This window comes from Seriola aureovittata, chromosome 5 (assembly GCF_021018895.1).
Source record: "Seriola aureovittata isolate HTS-2021-v1 ecotype China chromosome 5, ASM2101889v1, whole genome shotgun sequence".
NCBI classification, from domain to species: domain Eukaryota; kingdom Metazoa; phylum Chordata; class Actinopteri; order Carangiformes; family Carangidae; genus Seriola; species Seriola aureovittata.
Window position 1 is genome coordinate 19,562,875 of NC_079368.1, and position 12,518 is coordinate 19,575,392.

Below are 12,518 nucleotides of genomic sequence, written 5' to 3' on the forward strand. Positions count from 1 at the left end.
TTGCCAGCACTTCTGTGGCCAGTGTATGAATTTTTAACATTGATTACACTTTCTCTTGCTCCTGCAAATGCGCACTCTAGGCCTCCTTGATATCTCCCATGATTCACGGTGCCCTGCTGCCACACAAACATACAAAATTCAAAACCTAATGGAGCATGGTACACAGCCCCATGCTGCATCACAACAGCACACACCATTGTTTTTGTTTTCCAGCATCGATTTTGGATAATGCTGCAGAAAAACAGCACATTTTCTTCAGTCCCCCTGCTTGGCACATTGACTTCTTCTTCTCTTGTCAGGTGACAGCGTGTGTACTTCTATGGTCTTGTACCTGTCAAAACCGATGACGAGAAGCTCAATGTTGAATCGCTAAAGCATCCAGAGCTCGAAAAGTCTCTGCATGATAAAAAATAATATTTCAAAAAATATCCTGGTGAGCCATCGCTGGAAAACTTAATCACTTCCAACTCAATAAATATGTTCTTTAATATGTTGAAGTCTGGTGTTCTTCAGACAGAAAAGGTGCTGTTTGAAGGAGAGCTCAAAGAATTCAAGCACAAACAAGGATGCTAATGAGAGAGCTAATCCCCTTAATAAAAACACACAAACATAAATCTTAATTAAATTATCATCAGTCATTAGAACAATGATGAAGCAACAGGTTATAAATTGCCTCATTGCACTTCACTAAAATACAATTTCCTTAAATGAAGCGATATGCAGTGAGCTGATGATTCACAGAGTCCTGTAGCAAATAAATAGCAGTAATCAGTTTAAGTTAATGATAACTGACAGTGTGCGTCAGTGAAATGCTATGAGCAGAGCCAGTTTGAAAAAAAAAGAAGAAGCTGTGCATCTATTTCAAGGACATTTCTCAGGTGTATCAAAGCTTTAAAGTGCTGCTGTAAGGATGAAAACTGCATTAGAACTTCAGTATTTTGTTTGTGCTGGAGATGAAGAGAGGCTGTTCGAACCGTCCTGCTCTAACGGCACGTCCACCCTGATGAACTAAGCTAACTAGGTGCTAGCTGCATCATATTTAACAGACAGACATGAGACTGCATCAATCTAACGCTCAACGAGAAAGGGAAAATGTATGATATCCAAAATGTCCACAAATTAGTTTAATGCATCTCTCAGTTGCTTTAGCTAAATTTAATATGCAATGCTAAAGTGTTTATGATAAAGTCCAGATCTGGAGTAGGACCAAAAAAAATGTAATAGAATGCATTCAGTGAAGGACCTCTAACATGTCGCAATGGAAGAATATATGAGTGTTTGTCCTCAAAGGGATTAAACAAAAGATGTGTTACGTGTTTCCGACAAAAGTGTGTGTTCAAAGAGAAAAGGAGAACAAATTATGTTGTTTGTGCAAGTTCAAGTTTCAACGGACCTTCGAAGCTGAAAGAGCCCAACATCACTCAGGACTGATTTCCTGAGTTTTTATTGCCTCTCACACTTTTCTTTTGTTTTGTTTATCTCTCATGCTTTTCTCTCTCTGCCTTCCAGTCTATCATCCAGTGCAGGAAAGCTGGGCTCGCCCACACACTGGCCACACGGACCTCCCTGAAAGACGAAGAGCTTGTGAGTCGCCAAATGCATATGCCACACACACACACACACACACACACACACACACACACACACACACACACACACACACATACTGAAGCTATGACTTGATGGTTATCTCCTGGAAGACTCGCTGTCACTTCGATGCCAGCTAATGAGGATCCACACAAACCTTAACTTACATTTACAGACACACTTTTCCACACGTCTCTCACTATGTTTACTCCTCCTGTCATTATTCTGTAGCCGTATTGTTAATATGTTTTTTTTGTTATTTTTTTTTTGGAGATCCAATAAAGGCTCTGAATTTTTTGCCGAGTCAGCTTCAGGCCGCTTCAGGTTTTAATAAAGCCAGCAGCAGCAAGGCTTCCCAGACTGCTTTGTGCCTTTCATACTCTACAGTGTCAAGTCATAATGGTGATTACATCACATTAGGAGGTGAACAGAGCAGCTGCCAAATCTAAAAGATTAAAATTCATACAGTATAATTACACTTAAAGAGACTCCAGAGTAAAATTAGAGATAAACAGATTAAGGGCAACAGTTTACCGGAGAGCTGCCTTTGTCATTTACAGATTAAATGCAGGCTAAACAACATGGGCTCTGCAGGTCAACAGGTCAACGTAGTGTTAAAAGTTGTATGCTTGTAGGCTCTATCAATCAATCAATCAATCAATCAATCAATCAATCAAACTTTATTTGTGTATCACTTTTTGTATCACCAGATTCACCATGAGGCAACTCGTTTTTATTAATTTAATTAGCTGATAAATGTAAACTGATGTGGTATTAGGGCAACGATCCTGATGTATTGTCAGAATCTAGTTTTAATACCTTAAATATTTCAGTTTACATCTTCCTTGGTGCATGTTGACATCTGGAAAGTGTTTTGCCCTGAGTGCACGTGCAGATTATTCAGTTTGTTTCTATTACGGTGTGCACAAGTGTGTTTTTGTGAAAACATACACAAACATATATACAGAGATACATCCAGAACCAGCGCACAGTGTGTGTATTAGTTACTGACCATACCAGATTTGGGTGTTGCACATTCAGAACACAGGAACATATTAAGACGCACTGTTTACTGCATATGTTCAGTGCTAGCCGTTTCTCTGTTGGACTATACTGACAGATGAAAGTAGCATATGCAGGGAAATGTGCAACATTTTGTGCTGGGCTCATAAACACATATTCTGAGCAGATATTCACAAGTTGACAACCTTTGGAAACCATTAAAAACTTGTGCAAAATCGATGCCAAAATGATTTTTTCTTTTTAGCCATCCACTCATCCACACTATTTTAGGCATAAATAACATTGGCAGCAGCAATGGTAGAAAAAGGTAGTGGAAAATCTTATTATCTATAAGGGATTGTGTTTTTATTTACAGAACACTTTGCAGTGACAAGGAAGTAAATCAGAGGCAATAAAATCAAGTAAAAGCACAGGACAGAAAAATCATGTCAAAAGGCACAAGGAGTTCAAACGGCACAGGTTGGATCAATAAAACTTAAAGCAGTTAGAACGAGACTGAATGAGAGCAGCGCCTGAGATGACAGTGAGAGTGGGTAAAAGTAAGAGCAATGAAACCCGAAAAAGAAGAAGTAAAACCATCTTTCTTCTATTATTACCAATATGCCACCATTGCTACTATAATAATAATAATAATAATAATAATAATAATAATAATAATAATAATAATAATGATAAGAGCGATGATAATGACTCACATGCCCTCTATTCAAATTCTGTCTTTACCAAATCAAACTGGGCTTCTAGTCAAGGTGTCCTCTCGTTGTGTGGAGATGCGCTCACCTCCGCCCGCGCTCCTCCTACACCGGACAACAGCAGAATTTATTTCATCAGAGTAGAGGCCAAGAATTATTCAGAAATATGCACCGTCATACACGATCACATTTCTCTGTCATTTTAATGGATGCCACTTGAAAATATCTTTTAATTCATTTTTCCAACACCTATTCGCTGTCAATGCTGCAGACAATTAGAGTAGCTTACACAGTTACTAAGTCAGTCTGTTTCTATTGTTGTTTTATCATTCTTCTTTTTGCATTTTGCTCTACCAATCTCCTGCGTCACCTCGCATACCACCACCTATACCACCAACCCTTTCTCTGAGCTTGTGTTTGTGTTATCCGCTTGTTATCCGCCTGTCCTGTCCCTTATCCTTAAAAACTCTCATGTCTTTCTTTCTTCCTTTGCTTCTTTTATTACACCCTTTACCTCCCTCCATCCTTATGTCTCTCTCTCTCTCTCTCTCTCTCTGTCTCTCTCTCTCTCTGCTTAAACAGAAAACCCACGTGTACAAAAAGACCCTGCAGGCTCTGATCTACCCCATCTCCTGCACCACGCCGCACAACTTTGAGGTCTGGACGGCCACCACGCCCACCTACTGCTACGAGTGTGAAGGTTTGCTGTGGGGCATCGCCCGGCAGGGCATGCGCTGCGCCGAGTGTGGGGTCAAAGTTCACGAGAAATGTCAAGAGCTGCTGAACGCTGACTGTCTGCAGAGTGAGTAGCGTTACTGAACTACATGTACATGAAAACTGAATCCCGGGCCAAACATGGCCAAAAATCTCCATGGTGTTTTGGATATTTCAAAGATATTTCAACAGATTTCAAAAAAATTCAAAAATTTCCCCTGTCAAAAGAAACATTGAAAATTTGAAGATGTTTCAGGATTTTAGTGAAAACGACTGTTAAAAATGTTGAACAAGTGGGAAAACAGAAGGGTTGCACAATATACCTGAACCATCAAAATCTCGCTCAGAAACTTAAAAGGAAAAATGTGAAAATGTGCCTGTGATTTGAAATGATTTAAATAAGGTTGCTCATCTATTTTCTAGTTTTCTAGTTCTGTTTTTCAATGTGAACCTCTGGAACTCATCGTCCACCTTCTTCTTCCATTTCCTCTCACCCTGTCGTCTCCAGGAGCCGCCGAGAAGAGCTCCAAGACGGGGGCTGAGGACCGGACGCAGCACATCATCATGGCCATGAAGGACAGGATGAAGATCCGTGAGAGGAACAAGCCGGAGATCTTTGAGGAGATCCGCAGGTTGTTCAACATCTCCAAGATGATCCACGCCCAACACATGAAGAGCATCAAGCAAAACGTCCTGGACGGCTCCTCCAAGTGGTCAGCCAAGATCACCATCAACAGTATGTCCAGTGAATTTCTAACTTTGAAATGGAACAGTTACCTAATTAATCAATTTGGGACCATTTACCCTTTGAAAACGATTTTATTCTAAAATGAATAAATATGTTGTAGATGACAGAAACCCTGGAACAAATGTACTACAGGAGTCTCTTTTAATGTCTTCTGTCTCTTTCTGTCTCTACCAATCATTATCACAAGTTTCGTTTTCTGTCTTTGCTCCTGTAGCTATTTAAATGACTCACTTTTCACAGAATCATTCAAAGAAAAAGTAAAACCACGACATTAAATATGTATTAAATAAATGTTTGACAAGACAAAGAAAAGTCCAACTTTACAGTTGGGTTACTGTCGAGCTCATTATCAGAAAATCAAAGAAAATGTGCCGACTCCATATCCAACCTCTCTTTCTATTATTACTAATGCACCTACTCGACCCACCTGTGAACAGTGTCCATAAGGCTTGTGGCAACAGGATACTGTGTGTATGTGTGTCTACGCTTAAACAGTGTGTATAACACTCATCTCTGTGTGACGTCAGTCTGCAGGGCGAACTCAAGTGTTACATGGGTTTTGTTTTTTTGTTCTCACCGTTGGTTTCAGCCTTTTAGAATTTTTTTTATATAAAGTTGTGTGTTTGATAAGTTAAAGGCATCAGGTGCTCTGGTAGCAGCGTGATAGATTGTTAGAAATTGTTTTCTTGTATATTAGAGAGACTGTTTTCTAAAAGAAAGCTGATAATTAATCAGAGGTCAGACCAAGCAGCCTTTAGACAACATTTTCAAGCACATTTTACGTTTGTATAAGAATGGTGTAAAGTTACAGAGACAGTTTTGTTACACATTGAAATCCCAGCATGTTGAAGGAAAATCTGGAGGGTGAAACTCATCAACAGTTTAAGTCTCTGTGCCCTGAAGGAAATCAGCTGCGAAAACAGCAGCTGTGTGAATGTGAAGCAGAGCGTGTCGGGTTTCCCCAGATAAATACCTAAAAAAAAATCCAAAAAAGATTTACCTATCCCATGAAAGTTTCCTCTTTTATCTGACAGCCTGCTCTCAACTGTGGAGGAACTTTTGTTGAACTGTTTATCTCCAAGCTTCACTGATTGGAACAGAGGAGCGTCCCCACATCATCATTGCCAGACATCATCAGGACCGCCGCTGTTACCAAAGCAACTAGACACATCACACCATATAGTGGCAGCAGCGTTGCCATGGCAGCCATCACACCTTGCCTTTCCAATCACCAGTGATGAGCTCCATTAAAGAGGAGATACTGGGACAGGCGTTCACCAAGTGTTTTGTTGAAATTCATTGATGTTCAGGGACTCACTTTTCTGTTGATCAAGGTCAGGAAGCTACTTTTTGATATGGAATTAAAAGATTTTAATAAATATGTCAGCATTTACTCAAGAATGCTATTTTAGCTGAAGGCATCACAGATTTTATTATAAAGGTCTGGTGCATAAGATTTGTGAAGTTCTCTCTTTAGCCAGCATTGTCCCTCAAACATAGTGGAAAAAATTACAACTCTTTCATAGGAACCAAAAATCATTACAGCTGCTGGAAATTGTCACATTTTTTAAGTTTTTCAGTCACATCTGAAAAACAATCAGACATAACTTTTTACTCAAACCCAGTTTTGTCTGTAAGCCAAGTTGTGATTGAAGTTGATGGTGGACTGACAGGACACGCTCGACAGAAAGCTCTTTGAAAAATCATTTGATTTCATTAGGGAATATCTCGACTAATTAATATTCAAAATTCTCTTTAGCGCAGCTGAGATGCATCAGCCACAGACACTAAATGAACCAATAGCAAATATGTAGCGGGGACTGGCGTGGTGTTGAGTTTTAAATGCAGAGGACTTAGTGGCTGCTGTTTCCAAATCATTTTTGCATTTCAAAACATGGCGTTCATGTGTGTGTATGAGTCTGTCAGTACGATGCATCTTGTGCTTGGTACCTGCTTCACCTGCCACACCTCAAATGATGTGACACTTTGCAGCTCGGCCTTTGTGTTGAACTTTTAGTCCATTACCTTCCTGCAGGTTTTATTGTGTAATGTAATGTTCAGCTCAGCTTCTTTGTCTCCAGGCTACAGCTGTAGTTAAGACCTGCAGCTATAAATAGCCTCACTCATCAGTATTTGCTGCAGATCTTCTCGCTTTCCTTCTCACCTGGATTAAAGTGGCAGCGAGGGTGGCAGGGATGAAGTTGTCCTTCAATTTAAAAAACCTCTGTGCTACCTGTTGACCTTCCATCTCAAGGAAACGTCTCCAGACTCAACCCATAAGCCTTTAATCTTCATCCATCGAAACATGTTTTCTGTCGCTTGGATACAAGTGAAGCCAGATTGATGGTGTTGTGTTTGTTTTATTGTGACACCGTTTGAGCTGCTTCATATTTCAGTTGTTGCAGAGCGGTATACAAACAATATGCAGAATACAAAGTGCAAAAATGAAATTAAAAATATCATGAATATGCATGTTGGCTTTTATCATCCAAGCATACTGATTACACTGTTGAAAGTCAGGCCATGTTGTGTCTTTAAAGGATCTTTGACCAGTAACTTTAGCGAGAAACATTATTACCCAACATCTGCCTGTGAGTCATGAGTTTTATGTTACGAGCCTTTGCATAACTGCGTGGGCGTCATCTCGTGTTTTGGTGTGTGTGAATGAGAAACAGAAAGATGATGGGAGAGAGTAGGTGTTTGTTGTTCTTATGCAATTTTTATAGTTATTCTCTCTCTCTCTCTCTCTCTCTCTCTCTCTCTCTCTCTCTCTCTCTCTCTCTCTCTCTCTCTCTCTCTCTCTCTCTCTCTCTCTCTCTCTCTCTCTCTCTCTCTCTCTCTCTCTCTCTCTCTCTCTCTCTCTCTCTCTCTCTCTCTCTCTCTCTCTCTCTGTGTGTGTGTGTGTTATCAGTCGTCAGTGCACAGGGTCTCCAGGCCAAGGACAGGACAGGCTCCAGTGACCCGTATGTCACCATCCAGGTTGGCAAAACCAAGAAGAGAACAAAGACCATCTACGGCAACCTGAACCCAGTCTGGGAGGAGAAGTTTAGCTTGTAAGTGCCGCGTGTTGTTTTTCTACCTGCTTGTAAAACTCTGAAACTGAAACTCTCAGGGGTCGTGCAAAGAAAACAGTGCCACTGCCACAGTCGGCTTGCGCTGTAGATCCTTTACTCAAACGCCCATAGTAAACCCACACAGGTGATTTCACTTTGAGCAGAGCTGTTGTAAAGGCCTACGTGGGTGTGTGTACAGATCCACCCCTCCCCTACCATGTGTTTGGTACAACACATCATATTTATTACTACACGGAGTCCAATGAAAACACATGTGGGAGTGTGCAGAAGAAGTAAGAAGTAAAATTCAGTTATCAGCAAAAGTCCTGCATTCAAAATCAGACTTAAATACATCAATGGTAGGTAGATAGTAATTAATTATTATCTGTTTTATGATTATACGTGTAGATATTATATTTCTGTTTCATTACTGTCAGATTCCTTATTAAAGACTGATTAACAAATAAACTACTACTTATACCACTTTATATACTGTTGGGTAATTTAATCTCTAACCAATGTATTTATAAACTCCTCATTTGTTTTCTATGTACAATCTTATATTCAAAGCAACTATAGTTAATGATGTTTCTGCTTCATGTTCTGCTTAAAGGAACTAAGCAGGGAAGCTTAAGGTGGCTTAGTGTTTTAAACATATGCTAATTTGCCCCGTTCATGAATAGACTCTGAACCTCAGCCGTCTGCTCCAACGCTCACTCATTTGTTAAAACGACACCCCACCCACCTGTCCCCATGTCACCACAGCGAGTGCCACAACTCGTCCGATCGCATCAAGTTGCGTGTTTGGGACGAGGACGATGACATTAAGTCGCGAGTGAAGCAACGGCTGAAGAGGGAGTCTGACGACTTCCTGGGTCAGAGCATCATCGAGGTCCGGACGCTGAGCGGAGAGATGGACGTCTGGTACAACCTGGGTATGTGTGTGTGTGTGTGTGTGTGTGTGTGTGTGTGTGTGTGTGTGCGCATGTGAACTTCATAGGGTTGTTTTGCTCATTACTTGTCATCTTAGATTCAAAGTTTAACTTAAGTTTAAATCCAACTGCTGTATCACTTCACAGTAATTGTGTGTGTGTGTGTGTGTGTGTGTGTGTGTGTGTGTGTGTGTGTGTGTGTGTGTCCACTTACAGAGAAGAGAACAGACAAGTCGGCGGTGTCTGGTGCCATTCGTCTTCAGATCAGTGTGGAGATTGAGGGAGAGGAGAAGGTGGCTCCCTACCATGTACAGTACACGTGCCTTCATGAGGTAACACACACACATACACTTTTCAAACTGACAACAGACCTTCAGTAATAAGCAAAAGTATCTGGCCTTAGGCTGTTGGTGTATTCATCACAACACAGACACGTGCACGGTGGCATTTTACCTGAATCTGTAGAGAGTTTAAAACCAGTCGAGGCCACGACCATAGAAACAGAAAGACACAGATGATTCTTTATTTTCTTCACAGATTCATTACTGAAACACTAAAGCAAATCCTCACATTTAAAATTAGAACCAGTGGATATCTGATATTTCTGCTTGATAAATGACTTTGAAATGTCAAATGCTGTATTTAGCTGTAATTATTTCTCATCAAACTTTGAATCTCAGCTTACTCCTGTATATTAAATTCCTGGATGTTGTTCACTTGACTGATGCTGACATTTGTTTGTTTGACCTCTTTCTGTCCAGAACATGTTTCACTTCTCCACGGACATAGAGGGAGGCGGCGTGGTGAAGATCCCAGCGGCTGTTGGGGACGACGCGTGGAAGGTTTACTTTGACGAGGTGCAACAGGATATCGTGGATGAGTTCTCCATGCGTTACGGCATCGAGTCCATCTACCAGGCCATGACGTGAGTGTTACTATCTGTGAATGAACGTGCGGCGTAAACGTGCAGACGTGTCCGTGCTTATGCTTTTGCTCCAGTGGTCGGTTCATTCAACAGGCTCTGACATCAGCCAGTCATGTGGTTAAATCCAATCAGGAAATGCTTCAAATTAGTGTGTGTGTGTGTGTGTGTGTGTGTGTGTGTGTGTGTGTGTGTGTGTGTGAGAGTGTGTGTGTGTGTGTGTGTGTGTGTGTGTGTGTGTGTGTGTGTGTGTGTGTGTGTGTGTGTGTGTGTGTGTGTGTGTGTTGAAGTGATGAGAGGTGGGCAGGGTTATCATGAACTATAAACAGCATGCAAATTAGTTTATCTCATCTAATGAGGAAAGATGACCTGTCACTTCAGAGATTTCCCAACTGTTTGATTGAATCATCGTAGGCAGGTGGCGAGGAAGAGCCTCCGTGAGCACACACACACACACACACACACACGCAGTCACACACACATTTACACACACTGGTTTAATTGCATTAATAATGTTGTAATTTGACCTTAAAGGCACAGAGAATCTCTATGTATTTGTTCTGTGTTTTGGATGAAAGAGCGCAATCACATAACACAGTCACACTGGGAAGCATTGTGTAAATTAAAGTTTGAGCAGTAATGGCTCAGACTGTGTCCCGGTGGGGTTTGAGGATATGAGCCAATCAGCAACACGGCCAAATGAAAATGCACACGGCATTTTCCATTATAAAAGTCTCACGGAAAGCTGATCTTCGGTCACATTTTGGCTTCTTCACTGGAACTGTTGGCAGAATTCATGCAGCCTGTCAGGTGTATAATGTTTTATGTGTTTGTATTGTATGTGTATTATTTGTATAGCATTGTGTGTGTTTAAGAAATGTCATAGATAACGCAACATTTAACTGGCTTTAATAAATAGATGCATACAGGATGTTTTCCATGGCCTCACAACCTTCAAAGCTGCTAACATCTGTATAAAGAAATGTTAAGTAGAGAAGAACAAGAGAAGTTTGAAGTCCGGGAACAAAGACACACATTTAAAAAATAAAACGGGAAGGGTCAAAATCAAAGCATATCAAGCAAGGGTCGAGCTTAGAATATGTTTGATCCTACACTTCCCATAATGCAACTTGATAGCCTCTTTCATTAGGCCCTTCCCTAACTTTACACCCCTAATCACTAACTTAGGCTCCCTATGTTCATACACGACTAAACTAAATGTAATCGCTGGCTTGATTCTGTTTAAAGGCTACTTTTTTCTTTTTGAATGAATGAATGAATGAAGGATGGTGGATGGAGGACGAACAAAAAAACATAGCTGTGACACCACAAACTGGGGTTCACATAGGTTGTGATTAGTCTTCCCCATCACGTGTCGACTGATCTTGAGTTGCCCCTAAATGATATTAATGTGAAGGAAAACATTCAGTATTTGTGGGCTTCTCCAAATGCTAAAACAACTGCCAGCCTGCCACTATCAGTTTCAATCAATACAGTCGTCTACACAGGCAGTGAAACAGCTCGTGACTCACTTGCACTTTATACAAGTAACTCCATCCCAAGGCAGATTCTAACACGTCAAATATTGTAATATTGTCTATAGTATATACCAGGACCGATGGAGAAATATGGTGACAGTTTTACAGTAGTTTGATTTCACCTCAGTTTAATTCCTTTTTGTTTGTTTCCATCCCACCTTTCAATCTCGCCTTTCTCTCGTCTCCAATTATGTCCAACAATTTCCTACATCCCTTCGTCCATCTGATCCTGCATCCTCTTCCTATTCTGTAATTTATTTCCTCCTCCCTCCCCCTGATCCTTCTCCGGCCTGTTTATGTCTTCTTCTGGACCCTTTACTTCTGTCTCCACCTGTCTCATCCTCACTTGCTCCAACCTATCCTCCATTATTTTTTTTTTTTTTACTTCCTATGAATTTTAAACCTTCAATCTCCCTCCTTCCAAACCTGCTCGGCTCCTTGTTTTTCTTCTCTCTCTAAACCTCCTCCTTTCCGTTCCTCCCTAGCCATTTCTCCTGCCTGTCATCTAAGTACATGCTGTCGGGGGTGCCAGCAGTGATGAGCACCCTGCTGGCCAACATCAATGCCTTCTACGCCCACCCCATCGCCTCCACCAACGTCTCCGCTCCGGCCAGATTTGCAGCCTCCAACTTCGGGGTAAGTGACCACCACATTCAATAAAATCAACACAGATAAACACCAGTATTTTTTATACAATGTGACAACTCAGACCATTTGGCAGCATGTTTGTAAAGCGTCACCTGATGAAACAATGTAAGAACTAGATCCAGTGTAGACGCAACTTTCAGGTTTTGTTATGCACCTTGGGGGTCACCGTGGAAGCCCTAAACTTTTGAGCATTAACAGGTGATTGGACTTGAAAACAAACTAACTTAGACACCTATCTTTTACTGCAGTGGACAGGAAACAGGAAACCACACCAGATCCATACATAAACTCTATCATATCTGATTGAAAAAACAATGCTAAGGTTATAGAAGCTAAATTATATAAAGTTAAGTTCTGCCTAAACTTTACCATCTCAGATTAAATCAGTCTGAAACTGCTGGTCTTAAATTCGAGGTCTAAAACTACATTAGCAACCTAACATTGCAGCTGAGGTGTCTCTGTGCTTGCCGGTTATTAATGGATTATTTATCAATGATATATTTAATTAAAGACATCACATTGTGATCAGTCAAATCAACACTTCTGCATAATCACTTTCTATTTATCAGTGGCTCATTGGTGCATGTCACCAAAAAGCAAAGTACTTTATTTACACCTGCAATATAAAGGAGGAAGTTAAAAGGTAAACTGATAAAAACAC

The 12,518-nt window shown here is 40.8% G+C and overlaps 1 protein-coding gene across 1 annotated transcript in view; it reads left to right on the forward strand.

Moving 5' to 3' along the window:
* Nucleotides 1-12,518, forward strand: part of LOC130169248 (protein unc-13 homolog B-like) — a 180,700-nt gene that overhangs the window by 109,309 nt on the left and 58,873 nt on the right. The window contains exons 13-20 of the mRNA XM_056375810.1: nucleotides 1,510-1,584; nucleotides 3,885-4,104; nucleotides 4,525-4,752; nucleotides 7,676-7,817; nucleotides 8,583-8,752; nucleotides 8,966-9,081; nucleotides 9,511-9,674; nucleotides 11,695-11,845. Coding sequence (XP_056231785.1) covers nucleotides 1,510-1,584; nucleotides 3,885-4,104; nucleotides 4,525-4,752; nucleotides 7,676-7,817; nucleotides 8,583-8,752; nucleotides 8,966-9,081; nucleotides 9,511-9,674; nucleotides 11,695-11,845 — 1,266 coding nt within the window. The remainder of the gene's footprint in view (nucleotides 1-1,509; nucleotides 1,585-3,884; nucleotides 4,105-4,524; nucleotides 4,753-7,675; nucleotides 7,818-8,582; nucleotides 8,753-8,965; nucleotides 9,082-9,510; nucleotides 9,675-11,694; nucleotides 11,846-12,518) is intronic.